Here is a 17,070-nt window from a genome sequence, read left to right as displayed (position 1 = left end):
CTCTGGAGCTGACTTCTTGGGTTTGAATCCTGGCCCTGTCATCCACTTGCTGTGTGACTGTGTGCCTCAATTTCCTCATCTTAAAAATGGGTATAATAACGGTATCTACCTTATAGGTTGCTATAAGGATTAAGTTGGGTCATATTTGTAACATTGCAAGGCACAAAGTAACTGCCTTAAAATGATGCTTAAACTCCACCATACAGAAAAATAAACTCAAAATGTATTAAAGACCTAAATCTAAGACTGGATACCATAAAACTCGTAGAGGAAAACATAGGCAGAACACCCTCTGACATAAGTCGCAGCAATACCTTTTTCAATCCATTTCCTAGAGTAATGGAAATAAAAACAAAAATAAACAAATGGGATCTAATTAAACTCAAAAGCTTTTGCACAGCAAAGGAAACCATAAACAAAACGAAAAGATAACCCACAGAATGGGAGAAAATATTTGCAAACGATGTGACCGACAAGGGATTCATCTCCAAAATTTACTAACAGCTCATGCGGCTCAATATCAAAAAACAAACACCCCCATCAAAAAATGGACAGAAGACCTAAATAGACATTTCTCCAAATAAGATATACAGATGGCCAAGAGGCACATAAAAAGATGCTCAGCATTGCTAATTATTAGAGAAATGCAAATCAAAACTACAATGACATATCATCTCACACCAGTCAGAATGGCCATCATCAAAAAGTCTACAAACAATAAATGCTGGAGAGGATGTGGAGAAAAGGAAACCCTCCTACACTGTTGGTGGGAATGTCAATTGGTATAGTCACTATGGAGAACAGTAGGGAGGTTCCTTAAAGAACTGAAAACAGAGGTACCATATGATCCAGCAATCCAACTCCTGTGCATGTATCCAGAGAAAACCATGGTTCGAAAGGATACATGCACCCGAATGTTCACTGCAGTGCTGTTTACAATGGCCAAGACATGGAAGCAACCTAAATGTCCACTGACAAATGAATGGATAAAGAAGTTGTGGTACAGATACACAATGGAATATTACTCAGCCATTAAAAAGAATGATATAATGCCATTTGCAGCAACATGGATGGACCTGGAGATTATCATACTAAGTGAAGTAAGTCAGACAGATAAAGACAAATATCATATGATATCACTTATATGTGAAATCTAAAAAAATGATACAAATGAACTTATTTACAAAGCAGAAACAGACTCACAGAATTAGAGAACTAATTTATAGTTACTGGGTGGATGGGTGGTGGAGAGGGATAGATTGGGAGGTTGGGATTGACATATACACACTGTTGTATTTAAAATAGATAACCAACAAGGACCTACTGTATAGCACAGGGAACTTTGCTCAGTATTCTGTAATAACCTAAATGGGAAAAGTACTTGAAAAACAGACACGTGTATATGTAAAATTGAATCACTTTGCTGTACACCTGAAACGAACACATTGTTTTTTTCTTTTTTGAAACTAACACACTGTTAATCAACTATACTCCAATATAAAATAAAATTTTTTTTAAATGATGGTTAAACTCTCATACATACACATGCATGACCAGAAGGAAATACATCAAAATGTTAACAGATATTAACCCCATGTGGCAGGTGTATGACTTTTTAAATACCTATATATATATATATATATATATATATATATATATACTTTTATAATCAAAGAAAGAGTAGTATAAATTAACAACACTAATCAGAGGAAAACAGGAGCTTGACAATTTAATATGCATTGTTATATTTATAGGATGTTCCAATATTACACTTTCAGTTAACCAAGGCTATTCCTCTTGGTATTAATTATAAAAATATAGTTAATTATAAAAGATATAATATTTATTAATAATATATAAATACTATCATTATAAAAATATAATTAATAAAATAGTAAAACTGGAAAATAAAAAGAATGAAGAGAGGTCAAGAATAAAAGAGGGATAAGAATAGTTAGGGAAAGGAAACAGAATGGGCTGAAATTCCAACTTGCAGGCAGGGAGTATTTAATGAATTATATAGAGATAAAGAATTCTAGATTCACAGTAATATATATTGAATTATCATATAATAGTTATATGATATATAATTATCAGCTTGACGAAGTAAACTGCTATAAGCACAACTAAAGACTCAAAAATATTGCTAAAGTTAGCACTTGGGAATACATTGTAGGAAATAATTATGCATTACCTGAAGGCTGGACAAAATGATCTAATTGGTCCTCCTCTTCTTAACCTTCTGAATTTACCCACTAAGTTATATTTCAGGATGATTTGTGCCTCCAGTGCATTTGGCAGAGACAACTGTAATTCCACTCTTAATTCTTAGCCACCAAGATGCAGTGAAGAGGTTAAGCAATGAAAGTTGACAATGACTTACTGGAAAGGAAGTGCTGGGATGCTGGGCCAAAGTCCCTGTGGGCTTCGTGCAGCTGCCTGATGCGGTCCTCAACAGCCACCTGCGAGGAAGAGGAGAAAAATTTTGTTCTCTCATCATATATAATGAGGGGCAATTAAAACAATGTATCCTTTTTGGTAAGATCTTCTGGGCTTCTAAGGCTGGAACATTAAAACAACAATTTATAACCTTGTTTTAATATCCACTTACCACATGTGGCCTCCGAGACCCATTTTTATCAAACCAAGGCCAAACAAAAAAGATTTGCTCTCTTGACAATGTTAAAATGGGATTTTCTAAAAACACTCTACTCATTGGTAGCCACAAGTGAATTACTGCTCCAATTAGTACCATCAAAAATGCAAACTCTAGGGCTTCCCTGGTGGTGCAGTGGTTGAGAGTCCACCTGCCGATGCAGGGGACGCGGGTTCGTGCCCCGGTCCGGGAGGATCCCACATGCCGCGGAGCGGCTGGGTCCGTGAGCCATGGCCGCTGAGCCTGCGCGTCCGGAGCCTGTGCTCCTCAACGGGAGAGGCCACGACAGTGAGAGGCCCAAGTACCGCAAAAAAAAAAAACAAAAAACAAAACAAAACAAAAAAAAATGCAAACTCTAAATCTTTCACAAAAAGGTTAGGTAGGGAGGTTGCCATTCGCTATTATACTAGGTGACTAAAGGATCTCAGAAATGATATATATTTTGTCTTAGTCTGTTGCTTTTGACATGTTTTTAAGAATCACATTGATTGATAATTAATGGATATCGAGTGATAATCATTGATAAATTAATAAGTAACCAAAAGTTGATTGATACTTAAGTATCAAAGAAACAGAGGCAAGGTTTTAATTTAGGGTAACTATAGGGTGGATGGTGAAAATAAAGAAATTTTCAGATTTCAGATTCTACTGGACTTGGAAATTAGTGGGAAGCATACGTTTAGGTGGCATGGAATAAAGATTGCCATTCTTTTTTTTCCTATTATGTTTTTCTATAATATATTGACACAGTGTCCTTTCAGCTTAGTGAATTCCATTTTGAGTGGGGGAAAAAGGGAAGAATTTTATGGGTGAAATGGTATATTTTGTCATCTGGCATATTGTCAATTCTATATTAACGGTGGCCCCAGGCACCCTAGCTTTATAACTTTGGATCTTGATTTGTTTCTGAGCAGGCTATGCTAAACTAGAGGTTAGTCAGAGCTTGCCCAGAGCCATCAGAGCTCAAGCAGGTTCACTCTGTGGTGTGGATAACTCCCAAGAAGTAAAATACATCTTAAACTCATTGAAAAAGTGGCTCAGATAGTCTGGTCTAACGCCAACTCTGACCTTCCCATGTCAATCAATTATTACCTAGCCTAGGTCCAGAACAATCTTTTTTTTTATACGTTCTCCCTAGCCTTGTCCATCTTTGCTTGGACCAAATATTTGGAAAACCACATAGAATTTCAAAAAAATGGAGGGTTTGCTTCACTGCGATGCACAGAAAAACATGAGGGGCATTTGAAACCTACTTTCCCAGCCTCACCCTGCACTCAGTCAAACTCTACCTGCCTGTCCTGCGACATTCCATCCAATGTAACAGTCCTGAGAGTTGTTCGTGTTCTCCTTCCCTCTGGAATGCTCTTATCCCCCCTTTTCCCCATGTAAGGCTGTTATATGTTTGCCTCCTCAGCATTCTCACAGTACCCTAGCCATTGTTTTCGTTATATGGATCTGGATATCTCCTGCAATGGACTGTCAACTTCTTCTTTTTTTTTTTTTTTTGCTGTACGCGGGCCTCTCACTGTTGTGGCCTCTCCCGTTGCAGAGCACAGGCTCCGGACACGCAGGCTCAGCGGGCCCAGCCGCTCCGCGGCACGTGGGATCTTCCCGGACCGGGGCATGAACCTGCGTCCCCTGCATTGGCAGGCGGACTCTCAACCACTGCGCCACCAGGGAAGCCCCAACTTCTTGATGGCAGGAACCATTCCTTGCTTATTTGTCCTCTCCTCTCCTCCCTCCCACAGGATGCACTGAACCCTGCATGTAGTAAGTGGTATAAGAAATATTTGTGTAATGACTAGTTGACCAAACCAGTGGATAAATGTGTGTGTTTATGTGTGTGTGTGCACGCATGAGAAAGAGGAAAGAGAGAGAGGGAGAGAGAGAGAGATAGATACGGGAGAATGAATGAGAATGACCACCGACATCAACTGCATGTTGTATGTCCCTGGGTAAATTATTCTAAACTTAACTTACCTTATCATTAAAATGGGACAATAATATTTCCTACCTTATGGTGTTACTGTGGGAATTAAATAAGATGATACGTGTGTTTAGCCTAGTTTCTATCACATGAGAATTGCTCAATAAATGCTAGCAGCTGCTGTTATTGTTGCTACTATGGTTAATAAAGGGAGAGGAATAGGTTACAGTGTGCAAGGCACCACATAACATACAAAAATGGCTAATATTTATTAAGCACTCTGTGCATGACGATATGAAGTAACATTTAATCTTCACAATAACTCTGTAGTAGGAAATAATATTATCTCTCCACTTCACTGATGTAGAAACTGAAGGATGAGAGGATAAAAAAAACAACCAAACAAAATTTGCCTAAGCTTAAGCAGTTAGTAAATTGGCAGATTCAGGATTCAAGCTCATTCAGTCTGGCTTTGGCTCTTAACTGCTACTCCAGAGATTAAAGTTGGAAACAGAAAGTATTGTGTAAATATTTAATATGCAGTTGGCCTTTTAATTTATTTTTAAATTAATTTATTGAAAACAGACCTAACGTAGTGTACCTATCTAGGAAACTTTTAGTCATCAGTATATTTTATGATCCAATGCAAGGTCAGTTCCTGGTCTTAAAGAATGTGATACCCTAAGGCTATAGAGAAGAGCTGTAGAAGAACACATGCAAATGAATGGAATACATAATTATTTCTAAATGCAGAATGGGTCATTTAATAAACAAATAAAGAAGAGAGGAATGTGAAAGTTTGGGGATGGGGAGGCCATATGGGAATGGACACTGAGCAGAAATCTTTGCACATACTGAGCGGGAAATCCCCAAGGGAACATGTGGATGGCAAAGGAGCATGAATGTGCCACAGGCCATTTCCTCTGGAGATAGCGTTAGTAGCTTCATAGGGACCACGTGGGTACAGGATCACAGTCCATTATAAGCCCCTGATCTGAAGGTTGCTTCCTTCTTATACAGGGAGGGCCATGGTGGTAATTTCCAGTGTATACCCAATTGTTAAGACTTTAAAATTAGATAAAAGTGAATCTCCATCCCTGTAACTCAAACTTAAGAAAATGTACGATAGTGAGACAAAAATTAAAGATGCATCATGTAATGAAATGAAATATTCAAGAAATAGTCTTAACTAAAGAATTAAGCAGAAATATTTCTTTTCACAAATTATCTTTGGAGAAAGGTATGGCATGGATTGAATGCACAGAATAAATAAAGAAATGATTTTAAGAAAGGAAAACTTGGGGCTTCCCTGGTGGCGCAGTGGTTGAGAGTCTGCCTGCCAATGCAGGGGACACAGGTTCGTGCCCCGGTCCGGGAAGATCCCACATGCCGCGGAGCGGCTGGGCCCCTGAGCCATGGCCGCTGAGCATGCACGTCCAGAGTCTGTGCTCCGCAACGGGAGAGGCCACAACAGTGGAGAGGCCCGCATAACGCAAAAAAAAAAAAAAAAAAAAGGAAAACTTGAAGGCACACAAGATCCTCACAAACTGTAGCAACTTGAGAACAAAGCACTTTACTCTGTGAGCAATTAGGCAAGGAAATGAAATTTGATAACCTTTTGAAACAATAACCTCCATGCATTAGACCTTACTAACAGGATTTTTTTTAACCAATATAAAACACTATATGCAAACTAGGAAGCAAAAGCCAGAAATTTTATCCCATTACCTTGCATTCTGGCACAGTTCATTCTTTACTTGGTTAATTGTTTGTTCCCTTTTTAAGTATATGTTAATATGGAAAGAGATATGCAATAAATGAATGCTACAGTCTTGATCTCTGGAAGCATAACGGGTTGGAGGTGAGGAATGGAAACAAGCCAAGGAAGATCTTGGGGTAGCAGAACACTGGTCTTAGAGAGGACAGTGAGATGCAGTTAGCTAGGTATGCTGCAAGCAGATGATGCAAAACAAGACATTGCAGACACTGAGGCTCAAGATTTACCCCGTAGGCAAAGGGAACCACTGAAGATTTCCGTGAGGGGACTCATGATTTGAGAGGGAAGTTGAAGTTTAGGGAGATGAATCTGTCAGTGTAACAGACTGAAGAGGGACCTGCAGGCTGAGACCAGTTAGAGGCTGTTGCAACTGACTAGACTTGGGGTGATATGTGTTGGAATGAAGACTGTGTTGCCTGGAATGGAAAAGATGGTATAGACTGGGAGGTATTTTAAAGTAAGGAAAAACTAATCACTTTGGTGTTGGAGTGTAATTTTTGTAGACGCAAATAAAACTTCAGGATTTCCAGTGTGGAAGACCAGGAGACTGAGGATACTGCTGATGGAAACACTAATAATTAGAAAGGGGAGGAATGGCAAATGGGCGGATGAATTCCTTTGGAATATGATGAATTTGACCTAACAGTGAAACATTTAACTGGAGATGTCATGTATAGCCAGTTAGAGAAGAGCAATCTGTCCCAGTCATTAAAGGAAGGAAAGGGAAGTGAGACTGAAGAAGGTAGGACTGAGCATTAGAAAGTGAGTGGAGAATGAAGAATCAAAGTAGTCTAAACAATTATTTAAAGAGACAGGAAGAACCCAATTTCCCCCAAATTAATAGGCCATACCTCTGTTTCTTTTCATAAAAAGAAATACAATTATAACATCCTTTTGGAAGCACACATCTTGTGTCTACTATTAGATCATAGATCAAGAAAGTTTAGAACTGGAAGAAACCTATCTATTGATACACAAGGGTCTATTCTTTAGAACTATCCCAGATGGGCAGAAAACTGCCACCTGCTCCACGAGTACTTAAGATCTAGTTTGCAGCATTTCTTCAGAAAAAGCATGTCAGAGGGGAAAAAAAAGTCTCTCTTTTTTTTTTTTAACAAAAAAAACCCAACAAATATGCTCTCTGAGGACAGGGACCCTTCTTTCTTTCCCTACTATATCCTAGTTGACAAGCACAGTACCTGGCCTATGGCAGGTGATCGATTCATATTAGTTGAATGAATTAATGTGTAGTTTATTCACGGATCTTCACCATAACCATTATATTTTGAATGGAGAATTTCTTTTTCAAGAGTCCCAAAACAAGTTTTTGGAAAGGCCTTTCCTCCCTCCCTCCCTTCTTTCTTTCCTTCTTTTTTGATGCTCGAAGTTAAAAAAAAGAAAAGAAAAGAAAAAACCATTTAGATTCATTGTGCCCACATTAGATTTAGAAAAATTTTAAAATGCAGTAATTTGTATGACAAACCCAGAGCCCAAATCTCCTCCATATCTGTTTTATTCTAATTTTTAAGTAATCATATTTGAGAGCTATGAGGACTATATATTATTCTTCTTTGCTTTCTCCTTTCTGTAGGCAGTGTACTCTTTGCAGAGACCTCCCTTCTTTCACTTCACTGAGAAATGTCTCTCTACTCATTCAGAAGATATTTACTAGAATGTAAGTTCCTTGTCCATGTAGATTGGGACCCTGTCTGCCTTGTTCACAGTTTAGTATAGTGCCTAAAACAAAGGAGATGCTCAATAAATACTCAATAAATGAGTGAATGAAAAGGCTTTTTGAGCCTGTTACTTTAGGCACTACACTAAGTGCGATTAAGGTATACTTGAAAGTGTAATTTTGGAGATAATGAATGAGCACCAAGTCCTTCAACTAAATTAATGATAACACACTCCATTCCCAGCTGTGACTGTTCCCCAAAGCTCAGTCAATTCCTCTGTGTATTTTGAAGAATATCTTTGTTTCCTTTTTTCTTCAAAATTGCTTTAAATAAGCCAAAAGGAGAAGAAAGAAAAAGGACAGATAACAACACTGTGGCTCCTAGTAATGATTTTAAATAAATTGATCTAAGTGCAAATATTTGTTACTTAACTTTAAGTTCTCAAGGGCTTCCAATTTTTCTTTTGACCTGCTAGTTAATTACTTTTAAGTTTTTATCTCCACTGGAGTTTTAGAAGAGCTAAAAATTCCCTCCTGATGTGGAAATACATTGTTAGACAATGTGATTCCTTCCTGGTGTCCAAGTGTTCTTACTGGCACTACATGCATAAATCATGTTTACTCCAGTCTTGGGAAAAGATGTAACTGGGCATGTATATTTCAATTTTCTGGGTCTCAGTTTGTTAAGACCCTTGATAGATACCCATGGGCATGCAAGAACCAGAGTTCACACCTCCACTAATGAGCCCATAAAAATAAAACTCCTTGTGCTGTGATGCTAGTGAATAAACAACGCACATGCACACAAACGACTCTCTCCAGTCTATTCATGAGTTTTTGTCCTGAAATTTTGCGGTTTGTACACTTCTCTGTATGCATTTATCTACTGGGGGAAGCCTTCAGAATTCATTCTTCCAAATTCTTACTTGTAACACTCATAATAAACAGGTGCCCAAACATTATCCTGAAAACTCTCCTGAGATTTATTTCACTTCCAGTTAAAAGCCTCTTAACGAATTGTAACTCTTTTCATTTAAAATCCATTGTTCTTCTAATTGTGATTTCTTCTGAGTTGTGACTGAAAAAAAAATGCTCTGAGATAAGGTTTGGAATGAGGACGTATGATAGGTACAGCTCTGTGGCAAAACAATCTGGGCTTGTTAAATGCAAAAGTTGGCTGAATTTTCTTTTCGTTGAATTTATTTATGTGTTTTCTTGACCCTGAGACACTTCTGAGTTAAGCGGGGTTTCTTGCACTTGACTTCAGGAGAGATCACAGGAAAGCAACCAGTGCTAACACAGTGCTCACTCTGAGCAGGAGCATAATTATTAGTTGACTTTGTGTGATTTGTGGCATGGATGCTAAAGCGTGCCATCTCAGACCATCGTTAATCCACCGCTTTTTACGTTCTACTCTCAGAGCTTTTTTCCCCAGCTTCCAAATTTGTACTTCTGTGCTGATTCCCGTGTTCTTAATCTCTGATTCCTTTTCTTATTCCTACCTTTCTCTTTCCTCTCTCCTGCACCCACCCTTCCACTCGCTCTTCCCAGCTGTGTCCTGTACAACCTACCAGAAGAGCACACAGACTCTGCTGAGGCAAACAGAGAGCGCGTAACATGAAGTGGCTGCACGTCCCTACAAGGCAGGTGGGGCATGATGTGAACCGGAGCCCCAACCTACAGCCAGCCCGGCGCTTCTTCAGGAACATTAGTCCTCTAATTCTGACGAACTCTTCCAACAACCGGAAAGCAAGGGAGGACAAAACAGCAAGTCCTTTGTCCACTGTTAAGCTTTTAGCTTTCACCTCACCGATTTCTAAAATGCACCTTGGAAGTCTGTTTATTAGTTTTTGTGCTCATGTAGCTGCCTCATTCTGTGATAATGGAGTCAGGTTATATCAACATTAAGTTGACTCCATAGGCCCAAGTACCTTAAGGGTATCATTAATTTTAATTTAGAAAAGCAGCAATCAACATCCTTATCCTTGCTTCATTTGTCAAAATATTTAGTTTTTGTTACATCTACACAATGTTATGAAAAAAATGTGCTGGGAAGCGTAGAGATCATAGGAAGCATTTCTTCTGCTCTTTGTTTCTTGTCTTAAAGAGATAAAAGGTGAATTACTCTGCTTGGATGATGTAACTTGATGCAGGTTTTATCTTAAAAAATAGGTTTCCTTTAAAACCCTTTCCTAATGTATCTCATGATTTGGAGCAGGAACTAAAGTCAAGTGGCTCGCACCTCACCACACCAATACATTTAAATCATTTACATTTCAGCTTCAGCTATTTATTCTTGAGCTTTATTTATTCCACATTTGGAAGATATCATTCTCGTAAAAATTTTCCTTTCTAGTGGCATTTTGAGTCATAAGTAGCATAATGCTCGCATGGGAATGACATAATTATACCTCCTGGTACTAGAACACAGGAGTGTTCCCAGAGACCAGAAGTGGCAATTTGAAATAATTATCAAGGGGATAAAACAGAACTGGTATCATCTGGGGGGGGGGAAGACAACGTATATAGCAGTTAGCAAATTCATACTAAAAGATGACTAAAGCAGGGTGAAATCTTGAAGATAAATGAACAAAGAAAGAGCACCAGAATAAACATTTTTTTTTTTTTAGCTCAATGGCAGAATCCTTATATTTCGAGTAATAATACACTTGTAGATTTTCAGTTTGGTCTACTAATCACCTTGACAGTGATGGCTGGGAGGGAGAATTTGCTGAAGTATGCGCGCAGCAATCTTAACCAAGGAAATCAACACCCTTGAAATCCCACGCTATCCTCACAGCATTTCCAAAGCTTCCTGACCATGACTCCCTTCACAGTCAATCTGACCACATATGAAAGAACCTTGTCTGCCACCAGCCCCTGTTTCCAGTTCCCAGCTCTCCTCCTCCAGGCCACTGAAAAGCGCCTTTCTTTTCTGGCACTGATGCAGAGCTGCTAAACCAGTATCAGGCTGTTCTTTACAAATCAATTAACCGGAAGATCTCATCTACTGTATTTCCCAATCCTGCAACATTTGGTCCTTCTCACTTTTTTGCATACCAGGAAAAGAGGCGCAAGTTGAATAAGTGAGTACACTTCATGCTTCTAAATAAAGGACAGAAGATGGGGCGATGCAATGCTATTGTTTCTCAGTGTACATTTGTCAGAACTGGAGCTAAAACTCTGACGTATGTGTATTCGCTCCCTCTCAGTCTATACAGTCTCCCGCTCAGCTTTCTTGACACTCCCCCTGCCTCCCCTCCCCCTTCGCGCCATCTCACCCCAACCCCGAGGTGGTGTGTCAGCTCCGTGAATAGTCCTAAGACTTCCCTGAACTATTCGAGATATTTTCACTTCAAATCTAAAGGAAAGCTATTTTTTTTTAACGTGGCTTTACACAGTGCAGAAAACTACCGGGAAAAAAAATCCAAAATACAACGTGATCTTTTATAGGAGAAATAAAAGATTGAATTTCTAGGTCATCACAGAAGTAGGTATTTCTTCCTTCAGCAAAAATCTGAGATACTTTATGAGATTCTTCCTTTCACTAAAGCAAGAAATCCTAAAATCCATCAGGATACATGCACTGTACCTTGACTTTCTTTTTAATCCTCAAGTGAAACCAAGACAGTAAAGTGTAATAAAAATGCATATAGCCCCAGGCTTTCTGCCTTAGCAAAGAGAGAAAAAATAAGCTTCTTGACTTAATATGTCTACTGTGAATAATCAGCCACTGCATTTTGGGATCTTGCTTTATAATTTTAACGTATAGCAGTGAACTCCATGTTCGTGGTGTGACAAGAATAAAGGATTTTTTTTCTTTCTTTTAAAAAGAGGTTTTCTCCCTATTTTCCAAAACAGATATACGTGTCAACTCAAGAGAAACAAAAATGGGAGGGGGAACCTCTTGATTTTTAGTAATACATTTTCTGCATTTTTACCTAAGTTGTCAGTGAAGGGTGGACAAGGTGAGACAGGGGTCCTAGGCTGTGTAATGACAGGGCTGACATTTGGTTTGGAAGTTTTCTCAGTTCCCTTCCCAGATGTTTCGCCTGTCTTTCCCAAGTGCTGGTTCTTAGCTGATTAATAAATATCCCTAGGAAGATCAATGATAGCTCACAACAGGCTGCGAGTACTACAGCTATATTTGCATTTTAAGAGCAACTTTAAATAATTAAACAATTAATTACTCAAATACTTATTGAGCACTTATAAGGCACTCTGCTAGGAGAGAAAGGAGAAAATAAATAAATAAGAAAATAAGGAGCCTATTTTAAATGAATTTATGGTTTACTTGTTTATAAATAGGTAAAGTGGCATGAGAAAGATTTTAATGTAGGGCAGTCATTCACTGATTTGACACAGTATCACAACTACCTGGAAAGTCTTTTAAAAATACAGATTCGTAGCTCATCTCTACAATTTCTGTCTTAGTCTATCTGGGGCTAGGGCTTGAGAATCTGTACTTTCTTTAAAGCTCTACTGATTCTGACATATAGTCCGTTTTTGGAGCCACTGGTATAGTGGGAAGGCTATCAGTCCTACTGGTCAAGGAGACCTGAGTTGGAATCCTCTACTAGCTATTTGACCTTCAGCATCTTATCTAATAGTCTATAAGCATTAGTTTCCTTATCTGTAAACAGAAATACCGAATAACAGCAACAGTGACAACAGTAGCAATAGTTAACATTTATAGAGCACTTACTACATTCCAAGCGCTGTTTTAAGAACTTTATAGGTATATCTCATTGAAGCCTTTCCTATCCTAAAGTAAACTTGACTGAGAGCAGGACTTGGTCTATTTCATTCACAGCTGTATCGCCAGGATCCAGGTCAGTGCCCATCTCTTAGTATGCATCCAACTAAATACGTGAAAGAATGAACAACACAGTGAGGAAGGTACTACTATTTATGACCATTTTATAGATGATGAAACTAGTGTACAGAGAATGGGATGTTGTAAAGTACATGGCTGGAGAGTCTATTTCTTAGCACTCAGTAGATGCTCACTCCTTTCTTTTCGTGGGAACTGTGCTAAAAGCACTAAAAGAAGCATACATAGCTATGGGGCTTACAGAGTATCTGAACTGAATTAATGAAGGAATGAAGCTTTTAAGCTGGGCCTTCAAAGTTGGGTAAGGTTTTGATGGGCAAAAACAGAAGAAACATTCTGTGTGGCAAGAGCAGAATGAACAATTTTTGGGGCACTCGTAAAGGCCCAGATGTGGGGTATAAACAGACGGAGAGCTGAAGAATATCAGGCTGGAAATGTAGCTTGGAGTCAGCCCAGAGCAGTACTTGACTGTCAGGTTTAAGAATAGAGACTTCATTTCGTTTTTCATGGGAAGGCATTCAAATATTTTTATAAATTATTACTTTAAAAATTTACCTTTCTTTCTTTTTAATGCATTCACATGATAACAAAATTCAAGAAGAACAATAAAAATCTTTAAAATGTGAGTTTCCCATTCATCATGTCCTTCTAGCCATCTTGCTTCCCAGCCTGGTGGCAACTACTGCTAACATTTTCATATTCTACATAAATTTTTTTAAATAAAGAAATACCACGGTCAGAGCAGTGTTTTAGGATGAACTGAAGCATGGAGAAAGTGATAAAAGGATAAGTTGCCTGAAAAACCCCCAAGAGATGAGGACACGATGGGTTAAACGTAAGGGTACCAGAAGGAAGCAACAGTCAAGGAAACTTCAGACTTTCATCCTAGGTGACGAGGAGGTGTGTAAAAATCAGGAGGAACCACTGGTGTGTTGGGGGACAGTTTGATATGATAACTAACCCCAAACAGTAAATCAAAAATGGCTGGACAAAGACTAGATGGAATGATGGAAAAATCATGAGGGGGGTGGCCGTGAATTCTCTTCAAAGCCCCTCACATCATTTATCCCGACAGTTAGCAAGACTCCTACAATGGCTTGGGTAGAAATATTGCATTTTCCTAAAAAAAGAACACCTGAAAAGCATTTAATAGCATCTGCTACAAGGTAAGTACTGAGTAAATAGTAGCTGTTACTTACTTGTATTAAAAAGTGGGTGTCAGAGCAGAATAGGCGTGGGTGCATTGGGCAGACACATCTCTGGGGAAGTTCCTTATCTAGCTGGCTTCTTTTATAGTAAATACTCAAGTTGGCCAGTTGGGGAGAGCTAGAAAATTTCTGTCCTTTGGCAGGACCTAAACAAGTCTAGAGTGGAGAGCATGAGAGGTGAGCTTAGTCATCAATTTTTCCCCAAGCATTTTCAAGTGCTGTTATATACACTGTCCTGTGTGTTCATCTTGTGGAGGATAGCAAAGATGGAACATGAGAAATCCCTGCTCTCGAGAACCTTGTGTCTTGTAGGAAGAAGACTGCACATGGGAGAAATTAGAGAGTCTTTAAGTGCTAGTCTGTGTGTTACTGAGCAATAAGAGCATTATGAATTCCTAGAGGTAAGGAAGCAATGAGGCCTGGAACAATCTGGGAGGCTTCCGGAAGGGGGAGACACAAAACACCATGGACCTAGATCAGACTCAGAGTCTATGTAGCTTAGCATCTCATGTCCACTGAGGAGTACTTTTTGAACAGGCATTTTGTATGCCATTAGTGACATAATCTTAATGGATTAGAGATTCCCAAGATTTCAAATGGTAATGGTATCACTTACACTGTTGATTATTTTGTTTTGTTTTGGTAAGCAACAATTCATCATTCTCCCTTCTTTTATTTTTTAGGATTTTTTTTGATGTGGACCATTTTTAAAGTCTTTATTGAATTTATTGCAATACTGCTTCTGTTTTATGCTTTGGTTTTTTGGCCGCGAGGCATGTGGGGTTTTAGCTCCCTGACCAGGGATCTAATCCGCACTCCCTGCATTGGAAGGCGAAGTCTTAACCACTGGACCACCAGGGAAGTCCCTCCCTTCTTTTAAACATTTCACATTTGTTTGGAAAGAGCTTTCAAAATATAGTTATTAAAATAGTTTGTTTTCTTGTCTGTTCCTCACTGCGTCATAATTTTTTTTATGGTTATGTGAATATAGATGGTTGGATATAAAAGTACTTAATAATTTTGTGTTTAGAGAAAAAGAGTGGCTTTTACATGAGTAAAGACCTGGTATCACTATGTTCATACTTGAAAATTTCTTTGCACTGATAACAAACTTTCTTCTAGACTTTTCGAAAGTAATGTTAAACTTCATATATAGAACTTTGAACATCTAGTCCTTGATCTAGGATTGAACACACGTTTCACATCTTGGAGAAAACTTTTTTTTTTTTTTTGGTTAGCTGATCTTTTTATCCCTTCAGGCATTAACCAGCCTTTTTATTTTCTTAGCAGCAGCTCTGGAGAGAAATTCCCTGAAGCCTAAAGCATCTATTGGATGGTTCAAAATGTATAGTGCTAAAAGTATGCTTTTGTTGTGTTATTCTTTTAGCAGAAATCCCACAAAGAGAAACACATTCTTGCATATGAAGGCATACTGCGGCAAATATTCACTTATTTCACTCTAAATTTGAACTTATCGATATTTCAATCTGAGCTGGCATTGAGATTCAACTTTGTAGTGTACAAAAAGTAAGAATACATCAGAGTAAACTTCCAGACTAAACATATCTATAGTCCAAGGATATTTAAACAGACCAGAAACAAATCAGTACTTTTGAAATAACACTTTCATAAGGCAATTAACATGCTAAACACGGATGATTCTTATCTAGTCACCAAAGCAAAGTCTTTAAGGATGTTAAATACTAAATACTATGTAAATTAAGTCAAATTACTATTTGTCTTAAAAACATAATTTTCTAAAAGTCCAGGATTTAGAAATTTCACTAATTCAATCTAGTCTTTCTGTCCAAAAGTTAAATGAGTTGGATGCAATCTCAATAACAAGTATTGATAGATGCAGATAAGAACAAAAAAGTCACTATTACAAATTTATCAAAGATGAAAGGTTTTCATGGCCTTTCTCAGTACATATGTGCACATAATATATGTATCTTTATCTATGGAACAAGGTTTCTCTACTTTGGCACTACTGACCCTTGACCTGGATAATTCTTTGTTGTTCTATTCTGTGTGCTAGAAGATGTCTAGCAGCATCCCTGACCTCTACCCACTAGATGCCAGGAGCACCGCTTCCCCAGTTGTGATAACCAAAAATGCCTCCAGACATTGCCATGTACCCTGGGGGACAAAAATTGCCCCTGGTTGAGAACCACTGGTCTATATTAACCTTCACTCTCTACTTCACATACATGATGATATGGATGTTTGAGGTAAGACCTGAGTTCCATTCTACAACTCTTAACTAATGAGGAAGGAAAAGTAACAGTCCCAAGTTATATACAGACTGTCCTCAGGTCTGCCCCATTAAGGACCCCCATCTAATTGGCAAATTTTTGCTCTGGAGCTCCCCATCAGGCTGGCCCAGACTTCATAAGATCTGCATTATGATCTAATGGCTTCCCCCTCCCCCCGCTCAATCCTGCTTCAGCCCCTTTTTCTTCACAGTAAATCTATCTTGGCATCTGTTTCCTGGAGGGCCTAACCCGCAACATCAATCAATCAATCAGTTAATCAGAGCATTCCATTCCCTTAGCCGACAGGGGCACAGGACTCCATCTGGGCCATTGAGAGTCAGGCCAAGCAGTTTTTAAACTCCTGGGTGAGAGGATCTTGCTCTCTCTCTTTTTCTGCTGGAAATGTTGAGGATGCTAAGAGCAGAGCAGGAGAGCCTGCCTGAAAATCTCCACTGCCACGGTCACCCTTTTTTCCCTTGACTAATCGGAGTTGAGCTTTCTGTCACAGCCAAGAGGCCAACCTAATACACTTTATAATAAAGGGGAAACTACAGAAACGTTTAAGAAAATTAACACTGAGCCTAGAAATGGTTACAAATGAACTCATCACAATGATTATTAAGAGCTAGGTATACAAGTTGTTCAAGAAATGCAAAGGGTTCCACCTTTTAAAATCTCAAGATACTTCATAAAAAGGTGAGAGAGGGCAGAATTATACCCATTATAGTATAATGATTT

At 38.6% G+C, this 17,070-nt stretch overlaps 1 protein-coding gene across 2 annotated transcripts in view; it reads right to left on the bottom strand.

The window, feature by feature from the left end:
* DMD (dystrophin) overlaps positions 1 to 17,070 on the bottom strand; it is a 2,087,389-nt gene that overhangs the window by 236,864 nt on the left and 1,833,455 nt on the right. For both annotated transcript variants that reach the window (XM_081221405.1, XM_081221404.1), the window contains exon 61: positions 2,384 to 2,462. In XM_081221405.1, the coding sequence (XP_081077531.1) occupies positions 2,384 to 2,462 (79 nt within the window). The remainder of the gene's footprint in view (positions 1 to 2,383; positions 2,463 to 17,070) is intronic.

Source organism: Mesoplodon bidens (genome assembly GCF_964165515.1).
Source record: "Mesoplodon bidens genome assembly, chromosome: X".
NCBI classification, from domain to species: Eukaryota; Metazoa; Chordata; class Mammalia; order Artiodactyla; family Ziphiidae; genus Mesoplodon; species Mesoplodon bidens.
Note: the sequence above shows the minus strand (reverse complement) of the source record. Positions and strands in the feature narration are given on the sequence as shown.